The following is a 19967-nucleotide window of genomic DNA, read 5'->3' as shown; positions in this document are numbered from 1 at the left end:
AATAATGATTTCACTTACTTGACATTTCCCCAAATTGTATGAAACGAGCTCTGCGGTCTGAATTGAACCATTGTGACATTTTTTATGTAAATTGACATGTTTTTCCCTTCAGTTTCCACAGTCCTCAATGCCAGGAAGGGGTGAGTCCTTCCTTTGTTTCTTGGAGGCACTGGGTGGCATTCGACATATTTATATTGACTGCTGTCAGTGAAGCCACAGATTGACTATTCATTTAAAAATGGAGGCTTATGTGGAGGAATCCGTGCTAACTAGGTTTCCTAGGTTGGATTATTAATTTCAGGGTTAATGGAGGCACAGTGACAGGAAATAATAAAAATTATGTATGGCTTTGTTTCAGTACAGTTAGAAAATATCTGCCTTTTTAATACATAAGCCAGAGTTTTGCTGGTACACCACTAGATGGCGGCCATGTTTAATTAAGTTTCACCCTTGTTCAAAGGTGTTTCAGAATCGTTTTTATTACTTGCACCGCATTAATGTGATGCATAATATTGTTATACACTATTCTCCACTTGCAGTACACTGCCCCAAAATAACATAATAAAGAAAAAAGCACAGCTGTTAAAGATATTGGCATTTAATATAAGCTAGAAGCAGACCCATGCACACAGTTGTTGTACACTAAACGGGCAACAAGACTCTCTCTGCATGTGACATCGTGGTGGGCGATGCAGTTGTTGGGTGGGGTGTTAGTCGTGTGTGTGTGTGTGTGTGTGTGTGTGTGTGTGTGTGTGTGTGTGTGTGTGTGTGTGTGTGTGTGTGTGTGTGTGTGTGTGTGTGTGTGTGTGTGTGTGTGTGTGTGTGTGTGTGTGTGTGTGTGTGTGTGTGTGTGTGTGTGTGTGTGTGTGTGTGTGTGTGTGTGTGTGTGTGTGTGTGTGTGTGTGTGTGTGTGTGTGTGTGTGTGTGTGTGTTGTGTGTGTGTTGTGTGGTGTTGTGTGTGTGTGTGTTGTGTGTGTGTGTGTGTGTGTGTGTGTGTGTGTGTAATGCAGCAAAGTACGTGAGATTTGTAGCACTTTCAAAACCACAGAGTAGCACGTCCCACAGGCCACGCTCCTCCATGTGCTTCATTCGCAGCCTTTCAATAAATCTGTTTTTATCATGTTTTTAGCTATTTAACCAGCTGGTATTTTCCCTTTACACAGATTGTATTCATGATAAAAGCTTAAAAAACATTATCAGACAATCAGTGTGGTTACAGCTTTGTTGCCACAAAATGTTCACTGGAATCAATATGTAGTTTATGTTATTATATAAATATTGTGTCTAGGTGTCGAGCTTATTGGAGGTATATTTTATAAACTTAAATGAGGCATTTTTAAAATTGTTATTTTAATTGTCTTTAGTTATTGCTAGCTTTGCTCCTGTGGAGAAGTTGAGCAATCTGTGATATTGAGTGGCAGTGGTCACCACACATATCTTATGTATATTATTGTCTTTAAAAGGTTTTTATTGTTGTAGAAATGAAATGATTTATTACTCTCAGAATTATTCTTCACACGAGGGGGCCTGTGGTAATTTCAGGTTCAGTTTTTATTGACACTAGCTGGTTTCAGTCTGAAGTGAAAGGTGCCATTTCCTGGATTCAAGTGGATCTTTGCTTGAGGTAAAATCAAAACCACACAATGGTTTGTGCTCCAAACATACATGTACTTAAACACCTGTTTGTTAGCGGTGAGTAATACTGAATAATGGCATTGGAATACATTCAATAAAATGCTAACACAATTGGCACCAACATTCAACAAATTACATACTTGTTGGACGCTTTTATCCAAAGCGACATACATACTCAATACTGTGGACAATCCCCGCAGGAGCAATTTGGGGTGAAGTGTCTCAGGGACACAACGACATGCTGACTGCAGTGGGGTTTGAACCTGTGCTCCCCTGATCCCAACACCAAGGCTTTATGCGCCACACGCCAAATAATTATGTTTGGTGTGCAAAAACTTGCATTTAATGATTTAATGTTTTTTTTCTTCTTAATCTTCTTTTAATAGGAATGTTTAAGCTAACTTTCACCGTCGTTTTTAAACTAAACAAGTAGCTTACAGAAAGCTATAGCCTTCACCGATGTTTATGTGTTTATGACGTTTGGTTTCAATTCTGCTTCCAGTTTGTCCATCAACAGACTTTCTACTACCAAAAGCACAACTGATACTGTAGGCAAGAAGAAAGGCTACTTGAACAGAGGTACACACACACGCACACATGCACGCACACACTATCTAGACAAATGGGACATTTCACTGTTCATGTGTACAGCTTAAAGGCAACATCAACGCTATATATATATATATATATATATATATTCATTTATGAAAGGAAACAGATCATTATGAAGAAATGTAATTTATGTTGTCAATGTATACATTTTAAGTCAACGAAAAGCAAAGTAATAATTTCCAAATTATTTACCATAACAGTACAAAATATAATAATAAAGCCAAGCAATGGTTAACGTAAAACTATGAATAAATCAGATATAAGTTACAAGTTACAAATACTTGAAGTGAATTGGTTTTTCAGGTGGTTTTAAAGCACATACTTCAAGAGATTCAAAGGTTTATTGACATAACTACGGTGTAATTATGTAAAGTATATGAAAAACTTAGATGGCATTTTCCTCAACAGTGCAATTTACAAGACATAACAAATTAAGTATATATAAAAAACAACAACAATGAAGGTCATTTGCATTTTTTGTAGGATATTTTTGTCCACAAGGGTCTTTGAGATGGAGGCACAGATTAAATTATTCTTGGTGAGGGCCGGAGGCTGCCGTGTGCTATGGGTTTCTCGGCTGGGATTGCAATGTACTGTAAACATTCAAAAAAACAAAACATTTCTTTTGTTAAAAAAAAGCCTTTTTCTCAAATGAATTCCAGAAGATATCAGGAGAACCTGGTCTGGACAGTTTCTCGTACAGTATACTGGAAATACTTTGTTTAGTTGAGGTGAAGGGCAGCATCTAGGTAATGCGTGCATAAGGCCCAACATGGTCCCAAAATCATAACAGACTCTTTCTGTGCCTTGAATTTTACTGACAATTTCAGCATCGGCCCTTACGGGTAGCTGTTGTCTTTCCACTTAGACGGTGAGCAAGTCTATTTATTCATATCTGGGCTAAACTGGACGTTACTCCAAGCAAATCCGTTTCGGGCAATGTATAATTCCACAGTTTCATTGCACGTATGAAAGGGGTTGAAATGTATCCTTGTCTTACCTGGACTTCAGTTTGCGTCTCGTTCTTTGATTCGCCTGCATGATGAAATGTTTTGGTAATTAGTCACTGTTCATAAAAGCACAATGATTTCCTGTATGGTATATTTATTCAACATCTCACCTTGACACCGACGCATCAATACTACAGATATGATTATGACTATGATGATGAATGGCACGATCCCAGCAGCCAAATACATCCATGAATCCACTTTGGGTTCAGAATGTGTGCTACCTGCAAGAAAGAGAGGAAATGTCACTCAATGTGAAAGAGTTTATAAATGTAAACCTAAGCAATACAGACAAGAAAGCATTGTTCAGGTTCAAATTAAGATGTGAAGAGCATGTTTCTGACTTACTCTCATTTTTCTGTGGAACAGTGGTACGCCCACGTCCATCATCAACTATGACACAATACAGAGCGCACCCTAAGTCTTACTGGTGTGCAGACAGGCTTTATAGATAACATTTATTCATTTATTATTCCATCATTTAGAAATAAAAGCTACACAATGTAAAGATGTAAGTCAGTTCTGTGTCAATGTTTGAAAAGTTTTTAAATTCCCACTCACCATTGACGAAGACGTAGATGTAATGACTGCTACTGCCTCCACTTGTACACTGATACACACCAGAGTCATTCAGACGTATTTTGGGAAAGACCAGAAATGATATCCCTTCTGATTCGTTTATAAGTTCCCACTGCATATTAATGTGACTGCTGCTGTTGACGTTGACAGGGACATCTGTTTGCTCACGTTCAAACCATAGAAGTTTAAACCAGTCGACCGTTGGTGGGGCTTCTCCACAGATGGCAACTCCACATTTAATCTCCAATCGTTCTCCAACGACAGCTTTATAAGATGTATTCTCGAGTACTCTAGTTTCAATGTAACATTCCTCTGCAAAATAACAAAAAACACACATAGAATGCATTTGCTGAATGTTTTAAAAAAAGAAGTAGTAGTTTTATAGGAATATATGTTATTGGACTTTTGGGGAATATTGAATAAACATATCAATATTAAAGTTTTAGCTGTATACTTTTAATAACAATTACAATACAAATAATTCATGTAGAAGATCCAGGTGTAAAATGCTGAGGCATCGGCTTCCACCTTTTCGTTCAGTATACATTTACTCACTACTAACCTACTTTTTCAGTTTAAATTGAAGAGGTTGTACCTTTATACACGGTACACAAACATTGAGATAAGTCAATATGCTAAAAAAGACTTACCGTCAGCGTTCAAGGTGAGAAGCAGCCCTGCCCAGATGCACACATGCAGGATGATCCAGCAGATGTTCGCTCTCATGATGGGAACACTTTCAGCTGCTGAAGTACAGCTTTACAATCCTTTACTTTGACTTCATACCCCTGTCTTCATAGCTGAGCCTTGTGTCAATCTGTGCACATTGACTGAGTCTTCATCACTTCTTTGCAGTGTCTGTGGTTCACACTCTTCAAGCTGACTTCCTCCCCGCCCCTCTCCTTTCCTTCCATCTTCCTGTCCTGCAAACTTCTGCAGCCAAGTGCACAGTGGTTAGGTAATGCAAAGAGCATATATTAATATTTCGGTGTACGAAAATAGCTTTATAATGATGACTTTAATGCATCTGTCCTCCCTGTTGCATATGTATTTTTTTTAAACTGCAAAATCTACAGGAACATGTTACTAGCTTAAGCTAATATTAAATGTAAAAAACTTTGTGGTTTTAATTCTGTTTCCTTTTTGTCACTCGACAGTCTTTCCACTTCAAAAAGCACAGCCGCACACACACACGCACACACACACACAAATATGTCCCTTCTGTGTTATTACAGCTGGATGTACATGATACGAAAAGCACAAAATAAAGGCATCATAATATATATTTTATTTTTGACAGTAAACACATCACTATGAAGAAAGATATTATATATTGTCAACAGTAAAACAAATAAAAATGTCAAGGCCATGAAAACACAATTACAAGTTACAGATTTGATTGTTTTAAATGCACACACATTGGGACTACTGGTCGTTATCATAGATGTGAGTGGCATGCAAGGCATCATGGGAGTTCTGAGGGCTCGGATGTGTTGTGTCCTCGGATGCTCCTGCACAATCAGATTACATCATAAGAAATGAGTTACTGTTTGCCGCATCATTATATTGATATGTACTGTATTAAAAAAGAAATCATGTTTTGTGGCATTTTTTAATATATATTTTTTACTGTATGATTCTTACCATGACACCTCCAACATGACGTGAAGAAAATCATTAGCATTATGGATAAAAACACCACGGCTCCAACAATACGGATTGTGGAATACCAAGATCTCAATTCTTGCTTCTCTGCAAGATAAAAAAGGATTTCAAATGAATAGTTGTTAAAGACAATGATTGTTTTGGCCCATATAATGCATGTAAATTAGCCTTTTCCGAATAGGAGAGAGTGAATAAAGTTTTCGTACCCGGTTTTGCAGGCTCCATTACGTCACCTGAAAAGCATTCACATTGTTTACTTTCCACAACAAAGGTGACTTTATATCTTCAATATGATTATTATAGGAAATAGTAAAGGCCTACAACAACACATTATGTATCAGCAAGGCATTTTCTAATAATCTAACACAAAATAAATAAATTGTGCTTCATTATATACCAAATAGACCTGCGTTTTGTATAATAATCTATTGCATTTTGTAATAAACCCCCAGAATGCAATATAAAATACATTCCCCTGCGTTTTGTTGTTTGCAGGGTCGGTGATGCATGCAATATGTGGATGTCTTTATCTGTTCATGTGTTTTAAAAGGCTATAAACACAATGACCCTTAATGTAGTCATTAGATCTGAATTGGCAATAACTAAATAATTAGATCACAGATAACCTATTTGTTTTTTTCTCCCGCTGCAGCTGCAGACCTCTAACTGTAAAATCAGGTCAGCGACTCAGACGTGATGTTTTTGTGGTCATCGCACCTTTTTTTTACCTTGAGATGTGTGCTACTTTGAACCTTCCACGTTAGATATGTTTAAGTTAACATTACTGACTGTCAGAGATTGTAGCCATGGCTCGGATTGGGACTGAAAATCCCCAAAAAGAGGGGCATTTTCTTTTTGGAAAGTGCCATTCAATGTGGCCGAAATTCAAAGCGAACGTCTTTGATAGTGATATTACAGTACATCATTACATTGCTGCTCTGCCCTTTTTCAGGAGGAGGAATATAATGCCGAAACACATTTTAAGTCATTTCTAGTGCCTGATATCTTTGTATTAGAAGAATGGCTAATATGTTCCATCAACCTCTACCTCCACTCACACAATCTATAATGATTCAGCACGGATATAACTTAAATTACTGCAATACAGATCCAATGTCTATATTGTATTACAGTTTGACAGCCATTCATTGGTCTCCACTCAAATGGACGCTCGTGTATTTTACCCTTCCTTCTCGAATTATAACCTCATTCACATTCTATGCTGTTTATTTTTCTGTAGGTTTTTAACGCTGCCCTTTTGAGTATTTAGCTGTAGATTGAATAACAAAAACTTACCATTCTGAGTGAAGAGGGGCTCTACTAGTAAGGATGCCACAAGGACGGTCAGGCAGTAGTGAGGTCTCATGGTGGAAACGCTTCAACAAGCTGCTGTACACATCTTTAAGAGTACTATCACAGCAGCAACTGTCAATGACCTTGTTTAATTGACTTCCTGCTTTCAATCACCTAGATCGTCCCACCTACCCAACATACACACCACAGTACCCCAGAGGAAATGTAATGAGCACACACACTCAGAAGCTTGTCAGCAGTGATCACATATGTTCTTAATTCAAATCAGACAGTTATAGATACACATTTGATTGCACAAAATAGGATAATAATTACATTCTCAAGTTCCTAAAGAAAGATTGTACAACACAAAATTACAGGAGGTCAATCGTCATTCATATAGTCATGAAATGAGTCATATGGTACAGTTTGAAAACTCATGAAACTGTTATCAGATGTGATGTAACTCGACGGCAGTGTACATTCAAGTGTTGGATGGGCAACGTCACAAAACATTCAAAGACCCCGAGCAAATCCATGTCAGAAGAAGACTAAGGATTCTGTGAAAATACTTTTAGTTTATTCTTTAACATGGATAGCCGCGTACTCTGATTGCTCCTCTGTGGGCCTCGGAGGCCGAGCAGCCCTGGCAGGAAGTTGATGGTTCAGAGCAGCGTACACAATCGAACTCCCCTCTTCCTCCGCCGTATTTCTCTGTCTCTCCCTGTCCCTGGTTATCATCCTGTACACCGGGTAATTGTCTCTTGGTAAAGGAAGCTCATTGGGTTGTAAGGGCGGTGTTTTTGTCCATAGGGATCTCCGGCATGGCGACGCGGAGGGGCTTCCTCTTGGCGAGGGCTGGAGGCGGCCGTGATGGAGGGGTTGCTCCACCATGGGGATTGCCATGTACTGCAAATAAGCATTTTCAAATGTTTGACAATGCTTTTGACTAGCCTTGATCTTGTCCCTCGAGTTCGACCATCACATTGGCCTCTTACATTTGAAATGTGTCTTACCTGGTTTTCGCTTGACGTTTCTTTCTTTGATTTCCCTGCAAGAAACATTTTGGAAGGATTAGTCATTGTTTTTAAAATCACAACATGTCCTGGATTGGATTTTGATTCACCTCCTACCTTTACACCCACGCATTGATACTACAGATATGATTATGACTATGATGATGAACGGCACAATCCCAGCAGCAAAGTACAAGTACATCCATGAATCCACTTTGGGTTCAGAATGTGTGCTACCTGCAAGAAAGAGAGGAAATGTCACTCAATGTGAAAGAGTTTATGAATTTAAACCTAAGCAATACAGACAAGAAAGCATTGTTCAGGTTCAAATTAAGATGTGAAGAGCATGTTTCTGACTTACTCTCATTTTTCTGTGGAACAGTGGTACGCCCACGTCCATCATCAACTATGACACAATACAGAGCGCACCCTAAGTCTTACTGGTGTGAAGACAGGCTTTATAGATAACATTTATTCATTTATTATTCCATCATTTAGAAATAAGAGCTACATAATGTAAAGATGTAAGTCAGTTCTGTGTCAATGTTTGAAAAGTTTTTTAATTCCCACTCACCATTGACGAAGACGTAGATGTAATGACTGCTACTGCCTCCACTTTTACACTGATACACACCAGAGTCATTCAGACGTATTTTGGGAAAGACCAGAAATGATATCCCTTCTGATTTGTTTATAAGTTCCCACTGCGTATTAATGTGACTGCTGCTGCTGACGTTGACAGGGACATCTGTTTGCTCACGTTCAAACCATAGAAGTTTAAACCAGTCGACCGTTGGTGGGGCTTCTCCACAGATGGCAACTCCACATTTAATCTCCAATCGTTCTCCAACGACAGCTTTATAAGATGTATTCTCGTGTACTCTAGTTTCAATGTAACATTCGTCTGCAAAATAACAAAAAACACCGAAAGGATTAATTTGCGTTTAAAAAGTTCTTATTGTTAATGTATACTCTTTTGTATGTTTCAGATGTAGATGTTGAAAATGTTAGGAATCAAACATAACTCATAAACATATTTTTTAATTAAAGACTGAGGTTTAAGACTTTAGATTTGTTCGGGTAAATCATGGCTTTCAAGACTTTTTAAGTCCAATTGACTTTTTGGGCAGTGTTGAAGCAGTTTCTTTTCTATTAAACTTTGTTTCTTGATTCATAACCCCAAATTGCGGCAATGACATGGCAGTTGTGGTTGACATTCATATGACAGTAGTGCAATACGAACATCCAATATACAACAACAACAACAACACAAACAGTCAGCTTGGTCTAGTCTGGAGAGCAAATTATTAAACACACAGAAAACGGATTATAGATTTTTTTATGAAAATTAACATTTTGAATCCCACCTAAATGACACCGTCTCTGGGAAATGTATACCCACGTGTATGAATTTCACCTAGATGACCCTTAAATTACTAAATCAGTGAAGTGTGTAACATTTCTGAAAACTTGACGCCAGATACAACATCATTCATAATCGTAGAGGTAGAAAACTCAGATTTTTTTTTTATATAAAAGTGACGTTTCAATGTTTTTTTATGTTGTATTTTGTTAATCCTCCTTCTGTCACACGTATGCTATACTTTATGTGCGTTGCGATAATAAAAGTAAATTTTCAGTTGTTGGTTGCTCACTGCCACCATCACAAGTCACTATTGAATAATAATCTGGCCTCAAACCACGAGGAAACAGTACCAAACCACAGCATTGACTAACATAAATAAATGACACTGTGGTCGTATCAATAAATAAGCTTTCACACTGCCATTTGACACCACTCTTATACAGTACGGCAAATGGGACACTTTCGAAACTAGAAACGAGATGTGGGTAGACTGATAAAGCTAGAACATATGCTTTTGTGCCATGTTTTTAAATACATTTTATGTCTGTATGAAATCTCTAATTGTTTCCATTAAGCTCCCACTCGCATGAAAACACCGCATGATATGGAAATTACCTGAAAGAAGCCTTTTAAGCAGAGAAGTTACAATTATCTTTCACATTCAAGACTTAGTTTCAAAGACAAGTATTATGTGACATGTTAAAAGAAGGTAGGAGATGGGCTAACTTGTTTCTGTAGTTGCATTTTAAGAGTTCCTGACCTTTTCTGGCCTCCACAGTATTAAAATAGTGGTCCCAATGCTGACTTTCACTCCAAAAGCCAGATTTAACACATAACAGACGTACGGAGGAAGGAGAAGTTACACAGACACTGAGACGGCACAATATGCAGAAAAAAAGACTTACCATCAGCGTTTAAGGTGAGAAGCAGCTCTGCCCAGATGCACACATGAAGGATGGTGCAGCAGAGGTTCGGCCTCATCTTCCAGACGCAGTTCTTCTAAGCTGGAGACGTTCCTCGGAGCACCTCATTATTAGTTTAAAACGGAGAAGTGCTGAAGCTTAGGTTGGAGCTACATGCTGCTTCCTCTTTCTACTCTCTGCAGCTCACTACCTTCTGGCTCTTTCCCAGGGCGGTGGGTGCACTGGAGGGGAGCGAACGTCTGTGGGTGGTCTCACTTCTCTAAATGTTTCCCTACCAGTGCAGAAAAACATCTCAGGTTAGGGGGTTCCCACACTTTCAGGTGCTGATGTATAGCTTTAGCTTTACAGGTTGTAATGCCTCTTTTTCATATCCAAGGCTTTTTCGATCTGTGCACATTGACAGTCTTCATCACTTCTTTGCAGTGTCTGTGGTTCAGCCTCTTCAAGCTGACTTCCTCCCCTCTCTCCTTTCCGTTCATCTTCCTCTCTTGCAAACTTCTGCGGCCTTGTGCACAGCGGTGAGGTTACATGAGGATGCACGGTGCAGTGTTGGGTAGGTGGGGACGCTGTGGCCTTGTTTTTTGATGTCCAATCTGTTGATGTGTGTGTGTGGTTACTATCAGGCTAACCCATCGGCCTGGACGGCTTACCTGTCAATGAGTCCGCCTCATTCATGTTTTAAAAGCCCACTTTGATAGATAATACGTTTCTATTGAACAAAATGTTTATTTTATTCATATTGCTTTTTAAAGAAGAATTATTAATGCATATTTACAGATGTCCAGTATTAAAATGGTACCACTTATACATGATTTAAACATATATCTTCATGTCCAAACAATATTATTATTCGGTTTACACCCTGAAAAGCTTCACATAATACTGCGTCATATTTTCTAAACTGAAGAAAAAAAAGAAAATACTCAAATACAGTAAAAGTACATCAGATTTGTATGATACTTAGCTAAGCTTAGATACTTAGGAGCTCACCTGCTGTTGTTTTAACCTGCACCTCATGGGAAAAGATACAAGTATTAAAGGGATAGTGGAAATCCGCGAATTTTGGGTTTAACTTATGTATTTTTATTAAAAATAAGCATAATAAACAATTTTTTTTAATTTCATGAGCCTAGTTTCATTTTATTTTCAATTTTACTGCGCCCTCTCAATGAAACGAAATACTTCGGGAATCTTCGGGTGATGACGAGAGCAGAGGAAGACGGGCACAAACAATGGCGGACATTCAATAGCATTTGCATGTGAATAGCCGACCTTTATTATGGTACCGAGTATATTGCCATAAATATGATGATTGATTATCAGTAAAAAATTCTACGTGACACAACGACATTGGATTAACCTTGAGATGCGTTTTTATTCCGTTGAACACAACTTTTGATCACAAATCAAAAAAGGTAAGACGTAATTATTGTAATATTTTTGGAACCGGATGTTGTTTACTTTCTCTTTTCTGGCTGATAGCTCCAGGAATTCGAGGTCTTACAGTGATGACATTACATGTGTGGAATCTGTGGAGTCTCAGCTTTAAATCGTATATCTTGTGTGTGCAGTTAAGATAGTAATATAAGGGCATTTCTACCGTGTGTTGTGTGTAAAAAAGCGTTAGCATTAGTTAGCATTGTTTCGCTCAATGCTAATTCAAAGGCTTGGTATTACTCTTGTGTTTTTTCTAGCTAACAATTGTTCTTATTGTCAGTTAGCGGAGTTTCTTACCTTTAAAAGGGTATGAAACATTAATAGTTTCATAAATGTTAAGAAGCCCTGAGACATGTGAGAGAAAAAAAACTGTGGGAGGGGTCCACTGGGGGGACCTTCGGCCTTAACTGGTTAACAATGATTAATATTTGTAAAGGCTACAGGTGATCTTAAGATGCGTGAGCTATGCTTAGGGACCTACCAGTCAAGATTATTTGTGCGTAGGGGTGCATCATCTGGCTCCTGGTCATCCTCGCCATTGCTCATGCCGTGAACCATCAGCTCGGGCTCGAACAAATAAGGACGTAATGGTCCATCGTCTGGCTCAATTTTGTCACCATCGTCGCTAACTGAACCGGATTCAGATTCAGTTCCTAAAACGACATTTTCGTAGGAAAGCCGATCATCACTGGATACCTCGTACAATCCTTCTTCTTTGTCTGGTATATTTGCCCTTCCACGTTAATTCTGCATAGACGCCATGGTTTGTTATCTTATCGTCTTCCTAAGTTTTCGTCACTTCCGGTTTGGCTGAGTCGAACATTTCGTTTCTAAAAAACTTCGGGGAAGCTGCAATAAAGTGCTTCTAACATGCGTAAGGCAATTATTATATATTTTTAATCAGGTGTGATTGTTTTGGTACGTAATTATGCTTGTATATAAGTTAAAACGAAACTATTTGAGGTTCCATTTCCACTATCCCTTTAAGTAAAGTAAGCAAAAACAGAATAATTGTAATAATATAATAATATAATAATGAAGTGAATTGATTGGAGTAAAGGAACAAACATATTTATTTCAGATGAAAAGAAAATCATCGTTGTTGGGAATTAAATATATTTGTTCTAGTACAACAGCGGCGACATGTGGCGTTCAGGGTCAGCACGGATTCTCGAGTAGCTGCGTCTACGCCTTCCCTTTACGTAATGACGTAGATTACGTCACTACGTCTTGGACGAGCCGAAAATGGCGGAGTATCTAGCATCCATTTTCGGCACAGAGAAAGACAAGTAAGTTTTATTCAATATTTACTGTAGGAATTCCCTAAACTATGATTATTACAAGAGTATTTTTGCAGTGGCTCTTCTTCGTCGTCAGCAGGGCTCAGTTTGTGAACTCACGGCTGCTGAATGTCTCAGTGAAGCTAACTTTAGCAACAGGAAGCTAACGCTGAATGAAACTCAGGAAGAACCTCGGATAACCTGCAGCTGTTCGATTACGTTTTGTATCAAATGTGTCATTTTGCAATGTGTTGTTAGTGAGTTTGTTAGTGAGTTTGTTGATATACGATTTAATATTATGGAAGCATTTTTGTTGCTTTATTTATTAGCCAGGTAACGTGTCGCTTAGTTAATTATTGAACTTGCTAGCAGAGTAGCTGCTCTCTTTGCTCAGGCGGATTGTTCTGTTTCGTTTCACCGGTGGAGTGCAGCAAAAACAATTAACCTATTGCAATTTACAGACGTTAATATCATGATATGTTTACGATGCATTTAAAGCAATAATGTGACAATTGTTGTGAGTATTGGTGCCGTTCGTTCAAGGGGTAGTGTGTCTGACATTTCTAAACGAAAAGCATTATTTAACTCATTCACATTAGTGGAGGTGCAAAGAAATATATCAAATAAGATAAGAAGTCCTTTTATTTATCCCAATTTGGGAAATGTTTGCTTTGCAGCAGCATAAACAGACATGGCATTGTCCAATACAAATTAAAAGACTAGAAATAAACATTCCAAAATGTAAACATCTCAATAGAAATAAAATAGCATTAGCAAAAAGTATCCCTTATGTGATGTTTAAGATAATTATATATTCATGTCACTTAGCCTTACTCACAAATAATATTTTGTTGAAATGTAATAGGTCTTTTACTTTAATAGAATATTTAAAGGATAAGTCTGGTGATTGTTCACATTGTAAACCATGTGGAAACCACTGTTGCATGTTTATCTAAAACCTGATGGAGTTTATTATCTCTGTTGAACTCCATGCTGGTCAAAAAGTCGTTACAAACACATCACACCGTTACCCTTGTACCATAAATACTCAGTAGCTCACACTACATACACTATTTACTCCTGTTTTACTGACGTACGAAATGATGCCACTTTTTCTTCTTTGCCAGGGTCAACTGCTCCTTCTATTTTAAAATTGGCGCTTGCAGACATGGAGACCGCTGCTCGAGATTGCACAACAAACCAACCTTCAGCCAGGTGAGGATGCCCGTAAAGTTGTTCTCCCAATATAGTGGCTTTATTGTAACGGACTCCTGTCCGGGGTTCCCAGCAAAACCCTGAACAGGCTCCAGTACATACAGAACTCAGCTGCCAGGGTTCTCACACGCACCAAGCCCTGGAGGCACATCACCCCCACTCTATTCAACCTCCACTGGCTCCCGGTCAAGTCCCGCATCACCTACAAACTCCTCCTCCTCACCTACAAATCCCTCCATGCCCTCTCCCCTCAGTACCTCACAGATCTCCTCCACCCATACATCCCGTCCCGCACCCTTCGATCCTCAGACTCTGGCCTGCTCTCCATTCCCCATTCACGCCTCCGCACCTTCGGGGACCGTGCCTACAGTGTCGCTGCCCCCACCCTCTGGAACTCCCTCCCTGCAGAAATCCGCAACGCCCCTTCTCTCAACATTTTCAAATCAACCCTTAAAACTCATTTGTTCAACACCGCCTTCCAACAATAACTCACTCCCCCCCCCCCCCCCCCCCCCCAGTTACACTTCCATTTCTGCCCCCTGTTTTATGTTTATGTTTTTTTTATGTCTTGTCCTTGTATGTTTCTTTGTAAAGTGACCTTGAGGTTATGAAAGGCGCTATATAAATTCAAGTTATTATTATTATTATTTATATGTCAATATTGCTGTCTGACCAAATACTTTTCCCGCAGACCATCTTGATCCAGAACATCTACCGTAATCCTCAGAACAGCGCACAGACGGCCGACTCTTCTCGCTGTAAGTAAAACATTTGTCAGCAGCCTCCCTTTGTGTTACCTTTACAGTGGTGCTCACATATCACTCCACATGTGAGGCACTGCTTCAGCTCCCATTGTTGCCCAAGTATCCAAAAAACTAATATTTCGCCATTTCACTGTGAATAATACCAATAAAAGCCCCCGCTTCTGATACTTCCGCTATCTGCTTTTCAACCTTGTGCAGTTAAGCCTTCCTGCCAAAACACAAGCACTATTACAGTGTGCTGTTAATGAGAGAATACTAACTAGCGTGTGTGTTGTAACTATGTTGAGCCCAGACTCTTAGAGCTGAAGCAGTGCCTCTCTCACAGGTAAGTGTGTTAAGGGGGGAGTGCATTAGAATTGAGGTGTGTATTTTTCCTTGAAGCCCCGTATTGAAATTGTGCTTCAAGTAAATGTAAGGAAAGGTCATAATAAAGCACAATAGGGCCTTTAAAAGCATTGCAATCACTGGGCCAAGAGATACTTTGGCAAATGTCCCTTATCACCACCCTTATATTCAGATAAGAGACTAGATTGGAAATTATCTCTTTGTAAGGATAGATTTTAAAATAAAACGCGAACCTGGGAACATTTAAAGATCAATAAGAGGTTTTTTTCAAACTTGGAACACAATGCGGTCGTATACAATTACCAAGTTTTTGGATAGCGCTTTAGGTCATTCACCTCCATGAATTTTGCTAATGACCTAGACAAACAACTCAAATCTGAACACTCCTTCACCAGCCAGGAAACATGGTTCATTATTGTGAATGAGCAGCCAACGTTGTTTGGCAAGGTTTCATCGGAGCAGTAAAGTGAGGGTGATAAAGTTTACTGTTCCTTAGAATGCATTCATTGAGAAACACGATAAGAGACAGACAAAAATGGGCGTATTACATAAACTGTATGTCATGTGTTTTTCTTGTTTTCTAACTCCAAAGTGAAACTAAAACTCTTTTTGAAATCACAGCTTGTTCATGCTTAACTAATCCAACACTAAATGGGAATTTAATAAAAAAGCCTAACATTTAAGCCCATTTTCAGCCAATATCCTATAATAATACAAAATAAATGAAGGAAATCAAGCCCTTAAAGTAGTGGACAAGGAGAGAATATCTCGTAAGGAGTACAGACAATTATCTTCGGCTCGAAAAAGAATAACAGAGTGGCCATTTCTGCAATTTTGAATGAAGCTTTATCCATCAAGTAGTTAGTAAAGCGTAAATTACGACATCTTAAGACCGTCATTTACTGACAGAAACATTTCTAATCACGTTTTTTCCTCCTCAGCTCTTTTATTTTGGTTGATTTCTGTCACAGAAGTTTACGTTTTGTATTTCAGACCATTACCCCCTTGAACATTTACCTTCATAACCTTCAAAACTCTGCCCAGTCTGCTGATGGTTCACACTGTAAGTTCTCCCTTCATCCCGCAGGAACCTCCAGCAGTGACTGCACTTAACTTACTGTGTCACACCTCCCCACATCAATCTGGCTCAGCGTAGAAACTGGTCCTCCAGTGAACGCATCACATCTTTTCCAGGAGATAGAGTAACAGGACACATGCTGTACTGCATGTTTACCGGAGTCCATGTCGTACAGCAATGTGCAAAACGATCATTCAAAATCAACTCATTTCAAAGTAAACGCTACTGTGGAGAAGACGAAGAGGGATCAGCTCTAGTTTCCTTGCTTCTGTGAAATAGAGTAGCTTCTGGCAACAACTAACACACACACTTTTCTGGATCTATGTGTACAGGGTGTAACTATTATAGCAAGCAGGGCTCTCGACTAACTTTTTTCCCCATCCTCCCGGAACCGTCCCGAAATACAATCGGTAAGCCGTCCCGAAATTAATGTGGACCGTCCCGAATTTAAAATGTTAGTTTTTCTACATTATCATTAGTTAAAATCATTTAAAGTGACCTTTAACATAAATAAAACATCATACAAATCATTAGATGATAATTCATCAACCTTTTATTTGAGTAAATCATTCAATCACATAAACAAAGGCCAAATATATTTAAACAAACACACAAACGAGAAAGTTACTCTAATATTGAATCCAATCAAGTCCCATCCGATTAACAAAAACAATCTAACACCGTCCTGAAGACAGAACCCAGAGTAACCACTAACCAGGATGACAGTCTGTCAGTCAGGAGGCCTTTACAAACGGCCCCGCCCCCTCGCACACAGACGGGAGAGAGAGATCTCGTCTGGATTGGAAAGCTCGAAAATACATCATAGACGCATGTTGTAGTCTTATTGCATATTAGAAACGGAGTTGGCGAAACTAAAACTGCGATATAATGTGTATGTAGCAATAATACATATGACATATATTTTTTAAATGTCCCCAGTACCGACAAAAAGTCAGATAACGTCGGAGCTTCACGGTACCACTGTCTTTAATAATTCCGGCCCGGGGCTCGGTACCCATCCCTACATGGGGAGAGGACTAAATACGATGGAGAGTTCTCACCTCAGCCTTATTACCCATAGGGGATGAAGAGGAGTAAGTAAATAAAGAGGCCGGCGCTCCAGGGTCTGGTTCTGCTGTGCGTTTTTGTGATGTAACGGTAAAACATTTCAGAATTCCTCCACGGGATGCCATTGTACATCACTCAACCCGCGAAATACACACACTCAGTACATAGCTAGACCCGCAAATTCGCGGGCCCAGCTGTAGCTACATGTGTGTGTATTTCGCGGGTTTCTAAATGTTTTGTGCGTGTGTGTTTATGTTGACAAGGAGGTTTAATAACTGTGTGCTACACAAAACGTGCAGTCGGTTTCATTTTCATCGCCATTTGTAGTAGAGTTAGCAGGGTATTTTTATTTTAACTCTCGTCCCAAATTCGTCCCAAAATGATTTTTTATCCTCCCCGACACTATTTTTTTCGACGACGGGACGTCCTTAAGCTCGAGCCCTGATAGCAAGACTTATCAGGCGTCAGTTAGACGTGTTTGTTTAAAGTCACACGGCCCATGTGAACACTGTGGTGTTGCCCTGACCGTCCCTTGTTGACATGTTGCAGGTGCTGTCAGCGATGTGGAAATGCAGGAGCACTATGACGAGTTCTTCGAGGTGAGTGACCATTTGACGTGGCGTCAACATAAGAGTCGTTCATATTTACAAATGTTTTATTTGCCTAATTGTGACCTTGTTTATCAATCCTGGATATGTGGATAAGGTCATTCGAGGTAATCTGTGGATATAAATCCAAATGTAAACTGTATCATAATACATAACGGTATCACATAAGTATTAATAAAACCTCATCAATATCCCGTTTCACATGTTAATTGTTATTTCTTTGCTCTCATTTCCAATACAGGAGGTGTTCGCAGAGATGGAGGAGAAGTACGGAGAGGTGGAGGAGATGAACGTGTGCGACAACTTGGGCGACCACCTCGTCGGAAATGTCTACGTTAAGGTTGGTAACGGATCTTAATGTATTCACGAGAGAGGGAGCGAATGCAAAAACACTGAATTAAAAATCCCATAAGGATGTGGCTGAATTTAGTGAGACCTTGCAGAACAGAATATGTTACACAACTTTATTTCAAATGATTTGTATAACCCCTGATGGCAGACTGAAGCTCTCCCACCTTTAAGGATTTCTTACTTTCATTCAGCAGGAAACAATCACTTCTAAAGTCTGTAGAGAAGGAACATCTCCAACGTGAAACCTTCTTGTGGCAGAAAACCTTTTCCTATAGTTCATTTTCATCAAATATGCGTACCAGATGATAAAAGAAGTGCAATGGGAGGAGAAAAACTGAAGGCCATGTTAGATTAAACTTGCTTTTTATGTAAATACAGTGTCATTGTGTTCATTTGTTTCACATTTGCTGCAGCAACTTGCTGCTTCCTCAGATATCCTAAGTATTTGTACTCCCTGTGTGTAGTTTCGCAGAGAGGAGGACGCAGAGAAAGCTGTCATGGACCTGAACAATCGTTGGTTCAACGCCCAGGCCGTCCACTCAGAGCTCTCCCCCGTCACCGACTTCAGGGAAGCCTGCTGCCGCCAGTACGAGATGGGGTGAGACACTGAAGAGTGCCTGCAGATTCAGATCAAAACCGCACACAAACAAACAACAATATCATCTGCCCTGCTCCTTTTAAATATATTCTCTGTGTGATTTATCATTTTAAATGCAAAGATAAACGTTATTTGCAGTGCGAGGAAGCGAGCGCTCCTCTCCTTGTTTAGGAGTCAGTGTTTTTCCATTGGAGCGGGGGTTGTTTGCTCCGCCAGCGATAGCACGAACGTGTGTGTGTGGGGGGGGTGATAAGGATCAGATTTTCCTCTGGTGGGCTCGCATGCTGCTCAGATTGTGTAACACACTTTTCCTTCATGGCCCGGCTCCATTAAATACCAGTGGGGTGAGCTTTAACCCTTCCTGTGCTGGGTTTCCTGCAGGGAGTGTACCAGAGGAGGCTTCTGCAACTTCATGCACCTGAAACCCATATCGCGGGAACTTCGGCGGGAGTTGTACGGCCGCCGCAGGAAAGGGTAAAGACATTTTTACATTCATACTTAGGGGTCAGAAAAGGATTTGTGGATTAATTTGTCTTTCCTGCCACCAGGCCTGACCCTGGCGCGCGCCCCAGGGAACGGCGCTCCCGATCCAAGGACCGGCGGCGGGACCGCGAGAGGCCGAGAAGGTCGAGGGACCGAGAGCGCTCCGGACGATTCTGAAAGAAGCCGAGACCGACCCCATGTCCTCCCAAATCCCCATCCCCCCTCTCTCATCCGCAGCAGTGATGACAAAGTTATTTTTTCTTTATTGGTGAATTGTTGGAAGTGTTTTCTTTCTCTGTTTTCTTTTATTCCCTTTTTTAAGACAAGTTCATGTCACTTTCTCAATAAAACAGATTTGTAATTCTGCACTTGCACCACTTGCTTATATGAACATCGGCTTACCTTTTTTTGAGAGAGTGTATAGGAAATGTTGCCAAGATATGAGTTAAAATAGGGTTTTCAAGTCATCTCAATGTGTTTCCATATTCTAAACATTGCTTACTTTTATGCTAACTGTTTTTATTACACTGTGAATGACGCAATATTACCTAAAACTTGAGCAGCCTCTCGTTTGAGTCTTTTACCTACTACTAGTTCCCTTCCTTTTTCTTTTACTAAACATATGCATGCTTAGTAGTAGT

At 39.7% G+C, this 19967-nt stretch overlaps 2 protein-coding genes across 6 annotated transcripts; one reads left to right on the top strand and one right to left on the bottom strand.

Moving 5' to 3' along the window:
- Positions 1-5101: 5101 nt before the first annotated feature.
- On the bottom strand, positions 5102-12078 carry LOC117546674. 5 transcript variants are annotated; one of them, XM_034216983.1, is made up of 9 exons: positions 12018-12078; positions 10082-10692; positions 8385-8714; positions 8172-8216; positions 7928-8047; positions 7811-7845; positions 5708-7703; positions 5481-5588; positions 5102-5347 (listed from the first exon to the last, which is right to left on the bottom strand). In XM_034216983.1, the coding sequence occupies exons 2-7, from the start codon at positions 10155-10157 to the stop codon at positions 7374-7376; spliced, it is 936 nt and encodes a 311-aa protein (XP_034072874.1). In that variant the 5' UTR covers positions 10158-10692; positions 12018-12078; the 3' UTR covers positions 5102-5347; positions 5481-5588; positions 5708-7373. The 5 variants fall into 5 exon arrangements, with proteins under 5 accessions (XP_034072874.1, XP_034072875.1, XP_034072876.1 ...); XM_034216984.1 differs by having other exon boundaries at positions 10082-10370; positions 12018-12073; XM_034216985.1 differs by lacking the exon at positions 12018-12078 and having other exon boundaries at positions 5708-5734; positions 6798-7703; positions 10082-11250.
- Positions 12079-12676: 598 nt separating this feature from the next.
- Positions 12677-19700, top strand: LOC117546676 (splicing factor U2AF 35 kDa subunit-like). The gene is made up of 8 exons (XM_034216989.1): positions 12677-12825; positions 13944-14031; positions 14723-14789; positions 17836-17885; positions 18136-18234; positions 18710-18843; positions 19225-19317; positions 19392-19700. The coding sequence occupies exons 1-8, from the start codon at positions 12782-12784 to the stop codon at positions 19501-19503; spliced, it is 687 nt and encodes a 228-aa protein (XP_034072880.1). The 5' UTR covers positions 12677-12781; the 3' UTR covers positions 19504-19700.
- The last annotated feature ends 267 nt before the right edge of the window (positions 19701-19967 follow it).

Source organism: Gymnodraco acuticeps, unplaced genomic scaffold (assembly GCF_902827175.1).
Source record: "Gymnodraco acuticeps unplaced genomic scaffold, fGymAcu1.1, whole genome shotgun sequence".
NCBI classification, from domain to species: domain Eukaryota; kingdom Metazoa; phylum Chordata; class Actinopteri; order Perciformes; family Bathydraconidae; genus Gymnodraco; species Gymnodraco acuticeps.
Note: the sequence above shows the minus strand (reverse complement) of the source record. Positions and strands in the feature narration are given on the sequence as shown.